Raw genomic sequence first — 17,899 nt, 5'->3', positions numbered from 1 at the left:
ATGGAGTTATATAGTTGATATCTCCATGGAGTTATATATTTGATCTCTACATGGAGTTATATAGTTGATATCTACACGGAGTTATATATTTGATATCTACATGGAGTTATATAGTTGATATCTCCATGGAGTTATATAGTTGATATCTACATAGAGTTATATATTTGATATCTACATGGAGTTATATAGTTGATATCTCCATGGAGTTATATAGTTGATATCTACATAGAGTTATATAGTTGATATCTACATGGAGTTATATGGTTGATATCTCCATGGAGTTATATAGTTGATCTCTACATGGTGTTATATAGTTGATCTCTCCATGGAGTTATATATTTGATATCTACATGGAGTTATATAGTTGATCTCTACATGGAGTTATATAGTTGATATCTACATGGAGTTATATAGTTGATCTCTACATGGAGTTATATATTTGATCTCTACATGGAGTTATATAGTTGATCTCTACATGGAGTTATATAGTGTATATCTACATGGAGTTATATAGTTGATCTCTACATGGAGTTATATAGTTGATCTCTACATGGAGTTATATAGTGTATATCTACATGGAGTTATATAGTTGATATCTACATGGAGTTATATAGTTGATCTCTACATGGAGTTATATAGTTGATCTCTCCATGGAGTTATATATTTGATATCTACATGGAGTTATATAGTTGATCTCTACATGGAGTTATATAGTTGATATCTACATGGAGTTATATAGTTGATCTCTACATGGAGTTATATATTTGATCTCTACATGGAGTTATATAGTTGATCTCTACATGGAGTTATATAGTGTATATCTACATGGAGTTATATAGTTGATCTCTACATGGAGTTATATAGTTGATCTCTACATGGAGTTATATAGTGTATATCTACATGGAGTTATATAGTTGATCTCTACATGGAGTTATATAGTTGATCTCTACATGGAGTTATATAGTTGATCTCTACATGGAGTTATATAGTTGATCTCTACATGGAGTTATATAGTGTATCTCTACATGGAGTTATATAGTTGATCTCTACATGGAGTTATATAGTGTATATCTACATGGAGTTATATAGTTGATCTCTACATGGAGTTATATAGTTGATCTCTACATGGAGTTATATAGTGTATATCTACATGGAGTTATATAGTTGATATCTACATGGAGTTATATATTTGATCTCTACATGGAGTTATATATTTGATATCTCCATGGAGTTATATAGTTGATATCTACATGGAGTTATATAGTTGATCTCTACATGGAGTTATATAGTTGATCTCTCCATGGAGTTATATATTTGATATCTACATGGAGTTATATAGTTGATCTCTACATGGAGTTATATAGTTGATATCTACATGGAGTTATATAGTTGATCTCTACATGGAGTTATATATTTGATCTCTACATGGAGTTATATAGTTGATCTCTACATGGAGTTATATAGTGTATATATACATGGAGTTATATAGTTGATCTCTACATGGAGTTATATAGTTGATCTCTACATGGAGTTATATAGTGTATATCTACATGGAGTTATATAGTTGATCTCTACATGGAGTTATATAGTTGATCTCTACATGGAGTTATATAGTTGATCTCTACATGGAGTTATATAGTTGATCTCTACATGGAGTTATATAGTGTATCTCTACATGGAGTTATATAGTTGATCTCTACATGGAGTTATATAGTGTATATCTACATGGAGTTATATATTTGATATCTACATGGAGTTATATATTTGATCTCTACATGGAGTTATATATTTGATATCTCCATGGAGTTATATAGTTGATATCTCCATGGAGTTATATAGTTGATATCTCCATGGAGTTATATAGTTGATATCTCCATGGAGTTATATAGTTGATCTCTACATGGAGTTATATAGTTGATATCTCCATGGAGTTATATATTTGATATCTCCATGGAGTTATATAGTTGATATCTCCATGGAGTTATATAGTTGATATCTCCATGGAGTTATATAGTTGATATCTCCATGGAGTTATATAGTTGATCTCTACATGGAGTTATATAGTTGATATCTCCATGGAGTTATATATTTGATCTCTACATGGAGTTATATAGTTGATATCTACACGGAGTTATATATTTGATATCTACATGGAGTTATATAGTTGATATCTCCATGGAGTTATATAGTTGATATCTACATAGAGTTATATATTTGATATCTACATGGAGTTATATAGTTGATATCTCCATGGAGTTATATAGTTGATCTCTACATGGTGTTATATAGTTGATCTCTCCATGGAGTTATATATTTGATATCTACATGGAGTTATATAGTTGATCTCTACATGGAGTTATATAGTTGATATCTACATGGAGTTATATAGTTGATCTCTACATGGAGTTATATATTTGATCTCTACATGGAGTTATATAGTTGATCTCTACATGGAGTTATATAGTGTATATCTACATGGAGTTATATAGTTGATCTCTACATGGAGTTATATAGTTGATCTCTACATGGAGTTATATAGTGTATATCTACATGGAGTTATATAGTTGATATCTACATGGAGTTATATAGTTGATCTCTACATGGAGTTATATAGTTGATCTCTCCATGGAGTTATATATTTGATATCTACATGGAGTTATATAGTTGATCTCTACATGGAGTTATATAGTTGATATCTACATGGAGTTATATAGTTGATCTCTACATGGAGTTATATATTTGATCTCTACATGGAGTTATATAGTTGATCTCTACATGGAGTTATATAGTGTATATCTACATGGAGTTATATAGTTGATCTCTACATGGAGTTATATAGTTGATCTCTACATGGAGTTATATAGTGTATATCTACATGGAGTTATATAGTTGATCTCTACATGGAGTTATATAGTTGATCTCTACATGGAGTTATATAGTTGATCTCTACATGGAGTTATATAGTTGATCTCTACATGGAGTTATATAGTGTATCTCTACATGGAGTTATATAGTTGATCTCTACATGGAGTTATATAGTGTATATCTACATGGAGTTATATAGTTGATCTCTACATGGAGTTATATAGTTGATCTCTACATGGAGTTATATAGTGTATATCTACATGGAGTTATATAGTTGATATCTACATGGAGTTATATATTTGATCTCTACATGGAGTTATATATTTGATATCTCCATGGAGTTATATAGTTGATATCTACATGGAGTTATATAGTTGATCTCTACATGGAGTTATATAGTTGATCTCTACATGGAGTTATATAGTGTATATCTACATGGAGTTATATAGTTGATATCTACATGGAGTTATATATTTGATCTCTACATGGAGTTATATATTTGATATCTCCATGGAGTTATATAGTTGATATCTACATGGAGTTATATAGTTGATCTCTCCATGGAGTTATATAGTTGATCTCTACATGGAGTTATATAGTTGATATCTACATGGAGTTATATAGTTGATATCTCCATGGAGTTATATAGTTGATATCTACATAGAGTTATATATTTGATATCTACATGGAGTTATATAGTTGATATCTCCATGGAGTTATATAGTTGATATCTACATAGAGTTATATAGTTGATATCTACATGGAGTTATATGGTTGATATCTCCATGGAGTTATATAGTTGATCTCTACATGGAGTTATATAGTTGATCTCTCCATGGAGTTATATATTTGATATCTACATGGAGTTATATAGTTGATCTCTACATGGAGTTATATAGTTGATATCTACATGGAGTTATATAGTTGATCTCTACATGGAGTTATATATTTGATCTCTACATGGAGTTATATAGTTGATCTCTACATGGAGTTATATAGTGTATATCTACATGGAGTTATATAGTTGATCTCTACATGGAGTTATATAGTTGATCTCTACATGGAGTTATATATTGTATATCTACATGGAGTTATATAGTTGATATCTACATGGAGTTATATAGTTGATCTCTACATGGAGTTATATAGTTGATCTCTCCATGGAGTTATATATTTGATATCTACATGGAGTTATATAGTTGATCTCTACATGGAGTTATATAGTTGATATCTACATGGAGTTATATAGTTGATCTCTACATGGAGTTATATATTTGATCTCTACATGGAGTTATATAGTTGATCTCTACATGGAGTTATATAGTGTATATCTACATGGAGTTATATAGTTGATCTCTACATGGAGTTATATAGTTGATATCTACATGGAGTTATATAGTTGATCTCTACATGGAGTTATATATTTGATCTCTACATGGAGTTATATAGTTGATCTCTACATGGAGTTATATAGTGTATATCTACATGGAGTTATATAGTTGATCTCTACATGGAGTTATATAGTTGATCTCTACATGGAGTTATATAGTGTATATCTACATGGAGTTATATAGTTGATCTCTACATGGAGTTATATAGTTGATCTCTACATGGAGTTATATAGTTGATCTCTACATGGAGTTATATAGTTGATCTCTACATGGAGTTATATAGTGTATCTCTACATGGAGTTATATAGTTGATCTCTACATGGAGTTATATAGTGTATATCTACATGGAGTTATATAGTTGATCTCTACATGGAGTTATATAGTTGATCTCTACATGGAGTTATATAGTGTATATCTACATGGAGTTATATAGTTGATATCTACATGGAGTTATATATTTGATCTCTACATGGAGTTATATATTTGATATCTCCATGGAGTTATATAGTTGATATCTACATGGAGTTATATAGTTGATCTCTACATGGAGTTATATAGTTGATCTCTACATGGAGTTATATAGTGTATATCTACATGGAGTTATATAGTTGATATCTACATGGAGTTATATATTTGATCTCTACATGGAGTTATATATTTGATATCTCCATGGAGTTATATAGTTGATATCTACATGGAGTTATATAGTTGATCTCTCCATGGAGTTATATAGTTGATCTCTACATGGAGTTATATAGTTGATATCTCCATGGAGTTATATAGTTGATATCTCCATGGAGTTATATATTTGATCTCTACATGGAGTTATATAGTTGATATCTACATGGAGTTATATAGTTGATATCTACATGGAGTTATATATTTGATATCTACATGGAGTTATATAGTTGATATCTCCATGGAGTTATATAGTTGATATCTCCATGGAGTTATATATTTGATCTCTACATGGAGTTATATAGTTGATATCTCCATGGAGTTATATAGTTGATATCTCCATGGAGTTATATATTTGATCTCTACATGGAGTTATATAGTTGATATCTACATGGAGTTATATAGTTGATATCTACATGGAGTTATATATTTGATATCTACATGGAGTTATATAGTTGATATCTCCATGGAGTTATATAGTTGATATCTACATGGAGTTATATATTTGATATCTACATGGAGTTATATAGTTGATATCTACATGGAGTTATATAGTTGATCTCTCCATGGAGTTATATAGTTGATCTCTACATGGAGTTATATAGTTGATCTCTACATGGAGTTATATAGTTGATCTCTACATGGAGTTATATAGTTGATCTCTACATGGAGTTATATAGTTGATCTCTACATGGAGTTATATAGTTGATATCTACATGGAGTTATATAGTTGATATCTCCATGGAGTTATATAGTTGATCTCTACATGGAGTTATATATTTGATCTCTACATGGAGTTATATAGTTGATATCTCCATGGAGTTATATAGTTGATATCTACATGGAGTTATATAGTTGATATCTACATGGAGTTATATAGTTGATATCTACATGGAGTTATATATTTGATATCACCATGGAGTTATATAGTTGATATCTACATGGAGTGATATAGTTGATATCTCCATGGAGTTATATATTTGATATCTCCATGGAGTTATATAGTTGATATCTCCATGGAGTTATATAGTTGATATCTCCATGGAGTTATATAGTTGATCTCTACATGGAGTTATATAGTTGATATCTCCATGGAGTTATATATTTGATCTCTACATGGAGTTATATAGTTGATATCTACACGGAGTTATATATTTGATATCTACATGGAGTTATATAGTTGATATCTCCATGGAGTTATATAGTTGATATCTACATAGAGTTATATAGTGTATATCTACATGGAGTTATATAGTTGATATCTACATGGAGTTATATAGTTGATCTCTACATGGAGTTATATAGTTGATCTCTCCATGGAGTTATATATTTGATATCTACATGGAGTTATATAGTTGATCTCTACATGGAGTTATATAGTTGATATCTACACGGAGTTATATAGTTGATCTCTACATGGAGTTATATATTTGATCTCTACATGGAGTTATATAGTTGATCTCTACATGGAGTTATATAGTGTATATCTACATGGAGTTATATAGTTGATCTCTACATGGAGTTATATAGTTGATCTCTACATGGAGTTATATAGTGTATATCTACATGGAGTTATATAGTTGATATCTACATGGAGTTATATATTTGATCTCTACATGGAGTTATATATTTGATATCTCCATGGAGTTATATAGTTGATATCTACATGGAGTTATATAGTTGATCTCTCCATGGAGTTATATAGTTGATCTCTACATGGAGTTATATAGTTGATCTCTACATGGAGTTATATAGTTGATCTCTACATGGAGTTATATATTTGATCTCTACATGGAGTTATATAGTTGATCTCTACATGGAGTTATATAGTTGATCTCTCCATGGAGTTATATAGTTGATCTCTACATGGAGTTATATAGTTGATCTCTACATGGAGTTATATAGTTGATCTCTACATGGAGTTATATAGTGTATCTCTACATGGAGTTATATAGTTGATCTCTACATGGAGTTATATAGTTGATCTCTACATGGAGTTATATAGTGTATATCTACATGGAGTTATATAGTTGATCTCTACATGGAGTTATATAGTTGATCTCTACATGGAGTTATATAGTGTATATCTACATGGAGTTATATAGTTGATATCTACATGGAGTTATATATTTGATCTCTACATGGAGTTATATATTTGATATCTCCATGGAGTTATATAGTTGATATCTACATGGAGTTATATAGTTGATCTCTACATGGAGTTATATAGTTGATCTCTACATGGAGTTATATAGTGTATATCTACATGGAGTTATATAGTTGATATCTACATGGAGTTATATATTTGATCTCTACATGGAGTTATATATTTGATATCTCCATGGAGTTATATAGTTGATATCTACATGGAGTTATATAGTTGATCTCTCCATGGAGTTATATAGTTGATCTCTACATGGAGTTATATAGTTGATCTCTACATGGAGTTATATAGTTGATCTCTACATGGAGTTATATATTTTATCTCTACATGGAGTTATATAGTTGATCTCTACATGGAGTTATATAGTTGATATCTCCATGGAGTTATATATTTGATCTCTACATGGAGTTATATAGTTGATATCTACACGGAGTTATATATTTGATATCTACATGGAGTTATATAGTCCACTACAACTCTGATGTCAGATCGAAGCAAAGAAATGTGTTTCATGTAGTCTCCTATTTGAGATGGTTAATGTTCCACCATCAATCTAAAAAGCTTTTTCTCACAGATTCCAAGTTTGAAATCATTTAGGGTATCACAGCTGTCCTCAGGACGAGCCCTGAACTTCATCAAATGTGTCAGGACATTTGTATTGGTGCTTATATACTTATATATAGACGTGATGTTCATTGTGTGTCACCCTTTGTTTTCTATGTAATCCCATGTATCTTGATGCATATCGTCATGTTGGAATATACCAAGCCTCATCCCAGCAATGATGTGCGTCCACTCTTCAGCAGTAATTTGATCACATGCACTCTCCAGATGGGAACATCCCAGCTACTGTATCCTGGCTTCTTTTGTCTTTGTGACGTGACAGTGTGTGCTCCTCGCATCCAATAACATCAGACACTGTGCTCCACTTCCAAGAGTGTCACCAGTAATACTGTAAATACTTTGACAGCCCTGTTTTCTTTTTCTCAACATTAAGAAGAGGGCTTGGAACTTTCCAGTCGCCTGTCCTTCAGCTCCGCTAAAATATATGCTAATTTATGATCTTATGTCAAATTTCTTCAAATACTAGTTGTATCACGTGATTGGTACACAATTATGACATGTGACTTGGAGTCAATCATCAGGATAGGGAAATGAACTCTACCTCAGACTACAATATATGGCTTTTTGTTTAGTTACTCTGGGTCTTCTCTGCAGGGTATCCTTTTGGCCAATGTGCGGGCCTGATGAAGGGCTACGGGATGTCTGTGATGTCCTTTGTTTCACCAAAACTTGGCTGGATCCTGGACTACCGGAAGGAGGAGACGTGTGCTTTAAGGTGAATAATGCACAATTAGACATGAACAATATGAATGTTAAAGAATGTGTTGACCTATTATTATGACCCACAGTAGGTATCTACTGAGCCCTTCTCTTTAAGCCTGACCTAAAGTAACCTCTTTAGGTTTAGTTAGTTAGTTTACTCAAAGAGCAGCTGCTCTGCTGTTCCACCAGGCCTTACATTTACATTATATCTGTATAAACTACACTGGCTGGCCAAACTGATTGGGAGTTTGATGGGAATGCCATGGCCAGCTCCTACTCTTTATCTAGTTCCACAAATCTTACAATTAACCACTAATTACCATACCTTCTGGCATCAACACATTACCATGCCTTAATCATGTCCCTTGACCGGTCTTACTGAAGAAAAAGGTTTCCATATGAATGTGTGTATGAGTGCAGACCACGCATTCATGTGAATGAGGCCAGTTCCGAATCAAATGAACAAACAGGAGGTCTGTTGGCTGAGTTGTGGTATAGCTTGTTTATTAATGGTATATTTTTGCATAGGGAAACATACTCATTTCCAGTAATGAATCCATCAGCATTTGCTGATAGCAATGGCTAAGTATGGTTATAATGACATATCATCAAAGATGTTGATATCCCCCACAGCAGAATAACATTAGGTCAGAAACACTGGTTCAGACAGCTGTCACTCAAACTCACAGGAACAGAAAGTCCAACCTTGAACAGGAAGTTGTGATTCCATGACTTCAGAAGAAGACATAACATAACATAATTTCCTGCCCCTGTCTAAATGCAGTCTGAGAGGAACAGGTTACATCATGCAAATAAAGGTTGATTATTGACATTAGCTTCCAAAGGAAAAGGTTAAAGCTGCTACAAACTACATCCAGTCCAGAGGAGCAGCCCTCTCCACAGTGAACATCACAACTGGCCTCTACCTCTACCGCTATTATGTTCTTATATTGGGATACTAAGTCATGCATTATTGTGTGTTTCTGGTTGGCTGTCAGGTGTCAATTGAATTGTTTATCAACTTAATAAGTCAAGTTAGACAAGAATGTTCTTTAATGTGTTCTTGAGGAAGGGATATAAGTGGTATGATAATTCACGCTGACATGTTGACTTCACCTCAACCTTTTCTATTGTTTTGAGGTATTGGGGGAACTCCATATAACGTCCTGATGTACAGTTCATGTGGAAAGGACTGTGGTCTGTGTGGACTGTAGTCATGCAATAACTGATGAAAGCTGTCCATGCCTATGCTCTCTCTGATGTAAGGGATATATATCTGAAAGCAAGCAAAGCAGTCCTTTACTATAATATCTGAAAAGTTAGGAGAAAAAAATCCTTAAAATATGCGACTGCATTAAAATGTTTTCTGAGAAAAAACTCTTTCGTTCATTACAAACTGTCTTCAGCACATGGAGTATACAGTGTGCAGAAGCAACGCACCCACAGGTACGCAAAGGAATCAAAATGGCATTGCTGTCACAGGAAAACTCTACAAAATCTGATTTTGAGTAACGAAGAGAGGTTTTCCAACTGCTGTGAGTCTGATTACAGAAAGCTGTTTGAATTCAATTCAAGTTAGAAAGAGCAAAAAGAAACATATATTGGAGTTACAAGGTTTTCAGGCTACAGCAGCAGTAGGATAGTGTTGAATAAGAATAGAAGTCTATAGAAAAGAGCCCTCTATGAGAACATCCCCGAACTGTGTACATATCCTTTTCTTCATCAAACAGCATTCAGCTACAGATCTGATCAACTGCTAACAAACAGCAGCACTGCTGTTCACTTACAATACTAACCCTGACCCGCCCTCACAATGTAAAGCATGATTCTGATATGATGCATCTGAACACAAACATTTTTGGTTATTCTCTGCTAACAGTGCTAACAGCGGTGAGAACATCATTTAAGTTTGGGGCGGCAGTAGTTTAGTCCGGAGGGACTTGGCTTGGGAACCGGAGGGTCACCAGTTCAAGTCCCTGAACAGACCAACGATGGAGAGTGGACTGTTGGCCTCCTGCTGAGGTGCCCTTGAACAAGGCACTGGACCCCCACACTGCTCCCCGGGCGCTGTATAGTAGCTGCCCACTGCTCCTAATACTAGGATGGGTTAAATGTCACTGTGTTGTGTACATGTGTGACCATTAAAAGAGAATTCAAAATCCTCCATTAAAAAAACACCAAACTCTCTCCCAATGAATAACAACAAGTAGCAAACAAATGTAACAGATCGTTGACAATGTGAAGAAACTATTCAAATAAGCAGATTTAGATTTTCTACCGGGGTAAAACTACAAGCAGCTTCGACCAAGATTAACTAAGCATCACTGGATCCAGTGATCTGTTAACACGGGGATACTGACCCCTGCATGAGACACACTGCAACATAATGGTGTGGTAGTAACAGTCAGCCAAGGTTCACAAAATCCAAAGTCGGTTGCAACTAATATGGAAGTGCTAATAATTGCATAGTTAAAGTTCTAATCTCGAAGATCTACTTTTTGTTCTATTTGGCGGCACCTCTGGCAATGAGCAGTGATTGCACGTGTTTTTTTGAATTTCACTTTTACTTGTTTCGCCTGTCGTTTTGCTTGTTCGGCCGTAGTATGCTAACCGATACTTGCAGCGTTAGCGGTATGTCTCTTCAACACACTAGCGAGTGTGTTGCGTTAGCTGTGCCGCTCTGGCGTTGTGATGGAATGCACTCACTAACTGTGAGCCGCTTGGGATTTTTCCAGGGAATGTCGCCACAGACTACGAGGTCATAATACTGCGACTACATAGGCTCAAACACTTACCTCATAACAGACATTTATCTAATGAAAATCTTCGATATTTTTAATTGAACTAATAGCTACTTAATAAATCAAGGATTGTAGAGTAGTTAACAGATGTTAGTGAATCAGTATGGAATTATCTTACTTGCTGAATCAAAGACTAAAACTAACACTGCATGTTTATTACAGACTTATTTAACTTATAAGTTATGGAGTTGATTACACTTAGTTGTTATTTGGCACACACATATTGTTTACTATGGGATATGGAATTAAGTATTAATCTAAATCTGCCATTTCCCTACTTTCCCCAAATGAGCGTTCTCAGCTCAGCATCTTCCTGCTCTGATGCCTCGTCTGTTATACTGGTATACTGAGCATCCGGACCGGACGGAGAAGAGAGAGCAACAAGAGAGACATTAGTTTCAGAGCCCAAAGATAATGACCAAGAAACAACTCAGTATGATGCAACAATGTGTTATACCCTAACTAAGGTGCTCATCTGCTCCCTCCTCTGGCTTTGGTAACCTTGTGTGAAGTGTATCACCACATCTTTAAGCTGCATTTGGAACGTGATAGTTTTTTCTAGTGCAAACCTGAAAGGAGGCAGACATAGGACACAGCTTTAGTCCCTGAATATAATCCCGCCTAAATGAAGAACCGTGAATGTTTCTAGATGTTCTTCAGCTCTTTGGGTTGTTTTATGGCTTGTTAGCTCAGGACCTGCACTCCGCCTCCACAGCCCAGCCTGAGCACCAGCCCCTGGGCTCAAATGTGTCACATGACCATGTGGTGCTTAAACACAACACGTACTGCAAAACACAGCATACAAATGAACTCAAAGCGAGCAGTAAAATGATAGGCACTGCTTGTTTTTTCACTTTCCATGTTGTTTACATGCTTGGTATATTTGAATAGAGCAGAGAAGGTAAGGAGAGCACATCACTCACTTTTGTCCAGACATCCTGAACACACTGTAATTGTTTATTGAACTACTACACAACTTCCCCTCACACAAGGCTTGGAAGAAATCTCCACTTTGATTGGCACCAGTGTTACCATAGTTACAAGAGTGTGTCTTGTCTCATTTTGGCTTGGTGGTGTTATTTTATTAATAATAATCAAATGTCTCTTTTAGTAGCTGTTGTAGAGACATCACAGTGCACAGCAGCCGTATGTAAGGAAGCTATGTGGCCTTTGTGTCGTCACATGGCTCCTCAGTGATGGAGAAAATATCCTGATGCTTGTAGTTTTAAGTGGCAGCCATGTGAGGACCACCACCACCCAGCTTCAGACCTGCAGACTCTGTTTACATTCTCTGGGATATATCACCATGGCCATATTATCTAGGACATTATAGTCTTTGAATGACAGAGGCATTGAAATTGTAACATGAAATTGTAATTACTGGCTGACCCAGGACCTGACCTAGGACCTGAGGACCTGACCCAGGACCTGAGGACCTGACCCAGGACCAGGGTCTGCCAGGTCTACTGCTCCCATTCAAAGCCCTAATTGTATTGTAAAGCGTGACATCAGTGTCTATCACTTTGTACTTGAATCTGATCCAATGTCAGATTTCTAAACACTGATATTAAAAGAACTCCTGTAGTGGATTGTGCAGCTTTAGTGGAAGTATGCATTCTAGATCTCTTTAACTCAACTTGACTGCCAGGATTGTCTCTCTCCCACTGCAAGTCTCACCTTTTATCATTCATCATCTCTCTCATGGCTAAACCTTTCCCATTTCATGGGTCCCTTACTCTGCGGCAAGGCCACCATCTTCAGAGAGCCAAATACACAATGTAACATTCTGTACATCCTTTATATGAGTGTATATATTTTTACACACACTCTTTAAAACTATAATGCTACTAGCAACATAATAAAAACAACTCAAGAAATAACTAAAAAAGAACCTAGAAGCCGAGTTGAGTAATAGTGTTAAGTGCATGCATCCATAGAAAACTCAAACCCATCGACCCTCAGCAGTGTCTTGTTTGATTTGTCACCATACAGGCAAATGGACGGTGTTAGTGCTGCAGAGTGTTTAACATGTTTCCATTACATGGGATTGAGTGGCTTGGCCACAACATATTCACAATATAGTATAAGACTTTTCCCTGCAATAAATACTATCAATGTGTTTGCATACTTAATATTAAAACAGGATGTGGAGAGAGCTGAACATGGCTTTTGTTTGTATTGTGAACATTGAGGCAGGACTGACCTCCTACCCTTCCATAGTGTCACACACAGCAACACTGTTACTGTCCACACACACCTATCAGCCAGTGGATCAGCTCTGTGAGCGCAATCATCACCTGGGGATGTCTTCCACAAAGATCCACACATTAAAGGAACAGATTTTCATGATTTTGGGTGCTACAGTTGCTTTTTCTAGTTTTTACCCAGAATAAGATGACAACATATATCTGTGTCCAGTTCATTGTTGACCTTAGAAACAGGATTTACTGGCTAAAAAATCTTAACTCAAGCCTTTTCTGAGTTTCCTTACGTCTGAGTTTGCTCAGCTGTCATGGACTGATTCACTTTGGTCATGTGATCAGAGTATAGATAAGTGTAGATGTGATACAGTATCCTAATCACTGATGCCCTCCAGGACAGGGGTTTATATCATGGGGCCGAAATTCCACACTTAGGTGACGGGATGACTTCAGAGCCAACAATGAGCTGGTGAAAGCTGGGAGATGTGGTTATCTGAGCTAAACATGTCTGTACTGTGTGCAGGCTGAGGCTGGAACACTTGTCCTCCTCATGTGACTCTGCATATGATCGCAAACAAATCTAATTCCCAAAATGTGGACTTGTCCTTCCACTGTGAAACAGTGCTCTCTTTATTTGGATGGCAGCAGAGCCTCCTCTGAAGCTAAAGAAAGCTTTCTTTAATACACCTTCTACACTGGTTAATGCCAAGCAATCACACATGCAGCTTTTTTTCTTGTTGTTTTGTAAGTGCTACCAGCTGTACCATGAAAAGTATGATCACTTTTATATAATGTATTATTGTTGTTTAACTAAAGGCAAGGCACATAATGTGTTTTATGAAATATCGTGCAAAATAGAAGTATAATAACAGGGCTATTATTAAAATGTAAAGAAATAGACAGCCCTTCAATCCACTGGTGTCTGCTGTAGTACAGAGTACATGGGAGGAAGGAGGAGCAGGACAGAGGGAGAGGTATCATCAGTTTGAGCCATGCATTCATTAGGTCAACACAGCCACCAGGGCAGCACCATGCAGTATACAACCAAAACCCAGCTCATATCAGCACCTTCAGTATAAAATCTGAACGCCTAGGAGACACTGACACTAGCCCCAAACCCTGGGAAAGAAAATGGAAAGGACAACCTGTGATCAGAATGAACGCAAATCCAATTCTCCACACGTGCAAGTGGAAAATATTTTACCTTCAGCAAAAAAGAATCACACTGATTCCTACAGTTTCACACTAACATTTCACGAAACAAAGAGACGGAAGGAAGAAGGAACAAGATGTGAGAGCGAACTGGAGTTCTGAGCCGAGTACTAACACACACATGGTCGGTGCATGTTGCATGTCCCGGCTGTGCGTGAGCTCTGAATGTTACTCTGAGAACCTTCAAATGTGATCTTCTACTACAGCCGGCTGCATCTTCCAGATGTCTGCTTTCTGCCCGTGCACGGAACAATAAAATATTTCCCCCGAGTGAAACCAATATATGAATCCAATTTTTCCACTAACTGTGCAACACTGCTCTACTCTTCTGCACTGGATGCTCAGACTACGGCAGTGGTTGGAAATATTGCATTTAAACTTTGGCTTGGCCATTAGAAAACATCTGATCTTTACAGGAAGATGGAAGACATGTGTGGGACCTCTGCTGTAAAACTAGTCTAATAATAATGAAGCAGCTCATGGAGTCACGTCCAGCTCCACCCCGTTGGGATTAACCCCACGCCAACATCTGATCACACCTCAACACAGAAACACCAATCCACATCCCCAGCAAACTATTTCAATATACTACATTATAGTGGCAAAGCCTTTGAGATTAAAATATGGCACAGATTATAAAATATTAGTCCCTAAAAATCTATTTTGTATTCAGTGTTTTCATCTCCAAAGAGGTGGTGTAGAAAATAGCAAAAGGCCAGGAGTATGTATTCAATTTTACAGATAAATATCAATAATGATTTAATTCATAATTAAATTCTGCTTCTACATTCAGATCTTTGACAACTACACACAGACTGAGTTGTTGTTCTACGAACATGTGGTTTCCAGATGCCGCTATTACCACGGATATAGATTCATGTTTGGATTCTATTAAGTACTAAGTACTCACCTTTAAAGTGTTCAAGAAGATTCTAATCAAAGTTCAAATGCAGCATGTAAGATATGAAGCTGTTCAATGTCTTTCAAAAGATTATCGACTATATTACGATGTGATAAGCCAGAATATTGCTTTGCCTCACTAAAGTACTGTCATAATGCAAATAATGTGTCAAGGTTGGACACAGAAAAGCAAGAAAGCTCTGGTTTGAAATGGTGATCTGTTGAGTGCTGCCAGTGGTGAATCATCAGGGTTTGAAACCAAGCCCAGCACTGCACCTGACCTGGACCCTTCTCCACAGACCACCACTCTACAGCTGGACAACAAACCTGGATTTTGTGCTCAGTTCAAGTCAGCATGCACATGACCTGCTGTCATAACCATGGACACAGTTCGCTGACATGCTGCATCATGAAGTGCAACGCCTGCTGTCTCCCTTTCTGATCTACACCCCGTCACTGTGCTCTCTGAGACACTAACACATCTCCTCAAAACAGAGCAGGCGTGAGTGTGGAAATGCAGGAACCATATTCACAATCTGACACACACACACACACACACACACAGACACACAGACACACACAGACACAGACACAGACACACACACACACACAACAGTTTCACATGAGTTCAGCAGACAGTTTACTGCTAGCTATGCTGCCACATGATCCTGTTTTTTTGTGGCAGGTGCACGGTGTCTCTGGCTGCTTGGAGAAGTTCTGATGAAATGATCAGGTCTGAAGGGAAGGAAGCAGCAGGATGTTCATGTAAAAAGATAGCAGAGCAGTACACTGGGCTGAACTCTACGGTGTCCTACTGTAGCAGTGTGTGTTGTGTTGGAGGAGGCATGAATATAGCTCTTATATCCCACTATTACTCATTGTTTTCTGATAAAAAAGCACAATCAAACAGTCTTAAGAACATGAGCTTAGCGAAGCAACTTAATGGTTTCAGGCTGATGATTGTCAATAAAAAAGACAAAGCCTCTGTCTTTAGGTGGGAAGAGAGAAAAAAACTGCTGTTTCAACTCAAAATCTTCTTCAGACATATCAATAATAAAAGTGCAAAGAAACATTACATATTAACTTCAGGATCTCTCTTTCTAGTCGCTTGAGGAAAAAAGGGAGGCTTATTTGCATATATCATAAGCAGCACCTGCAGCGGAGAGGGGCATTCTGGGTGTTGAGGGGGACGAGGTCTGTCTGTCCCAGGGAGGAGGCCTTTATCTGGGTTCAGGGTACAGGGTAAAGGCTGACATCCATTGCAGGGAAACAGGCCTCATCCTGGGAACAGGCTTCTTAGGATCTGCTGTGTGGAGGCCTGGTACTGGTCCAGTTCATCTGCATCACTCCATTGCTTTCACTTGACACTCACATCAGTGAGAAGCATTTAGTGTCACATGGCTGTGAGTGAGAGCAGCATCTTCTTCCATCCAGGCTGTCTCTTCTGGGTCCATACACATATATAAATATAGTATTACAGTATATTTATATATATGTATGCTTCTACAAAGATGAATATATTTTCCCTCTGCCGTTGTCTTGACAGCATTGTTTCCTCTCCTCCAGGACGGTACTGCCAGGACAAGCGTCTCTCCTCCAGAGGTCCCTCAGTTGCCCAGATACCAGGACTGGAACAGAGACAGAGAAAAAATGAACTTTCACTTTGAAATTAGTCCTATTATAATGATATTATATTATATTGTTATGAAATATTATTATGTATGACATCACACACAAGTACAAGTCCCCCCATCTTGGATCAAACATTGGTAATTAACACAATGTAAATAATATTATTCATGAATTTATATAGAAGAAACTGTAACCCTATATGAGGACATAATAAACTACTTTAAAGCTGCCATCAATCAGCAAATGTACGTAAAATCACTGAAATGCTTTGTTACACGCTTGAAATTGATACAAAGAGCAGATGGATCATTTGAGTGAATTATTATTTACATCGTTGGGCATAGCGTGCTTCTGCCTCAAAACTGAAATCACAGTGTGACACAGATGACGGTCGACTTGTTTCACACCCATCTGAGTGTGACATGCGATGAACCTGCAGATACTCTGTCAGCGTTCAGCACAAACCAGCTTCACATTTGTCTTTTTGTCGGGTTGACGCTGAACTATTTTAAATTCAGGGGCCTATTTCACCAAAAATGCAAAATGCTTGCTGTTATTTGCAAATAATTTCCTCTCCCATTCATTTTGGCACTTAACACTTATCAAAAGCAACATAAATTAAGTAAAAGTGAGATTGGATTCCATTCACATTAAATATCCCTAACACCCTAGTTGTCATTACAAACCACTAAAACCATCTTGTGTATTTATTTAGGTACATCAGTGATG

The 17,899-nt window shown here is 36.5% G+C and overlaps 1 protein-coding gene across 4 annotated transcripts in view; it reads right to left on the bottom strand.

Annotated features, from left to right (window-relative positions):
• Positions 1–8,907: 8,907 nt before the first annotated feature.
• The window catches only part of nfic (nuclear factor I/C), a 42,526-nt gene continuing 33,534 nt past the window's right edge, over positions 8,908–17,899 (bottom strand). For all 4 annotated transcript variants that reach the window (XM_029430595.1, XM_029430596.1, XM_029430598.1 and 1 more), the window contains one exon: positions 8,908–17,166. In XM_029430595.1, the coding sequence (XP_029286455.1) occupies positions 17,042–17,166 (125 nt within the window). In that variant the 3' untranslated portion in view covers positions 8,908–17,041. The remainder of the gene's footprint in view (positions 17,167–17,899) is intronic.

This window comes from Cottoperca gobio, chromosome 4 (genome assembly GCF_900634415.1).
Source record: "Cottoperca gobio chromosome 4, fCotGob3.1, whole genome shotgun sequence".
In the NCBI taxonomy this organism is placed as follows: domain Eukaryota; kingdom Metazoa; phylum Chordata; class Actinopteri; order Perciformes; family Bovichtidae; genus Cottoperca; species Cottoperca gobio.
This window is presented reverse-complemented; position numbering and strand designations above follow the sequence as displayed.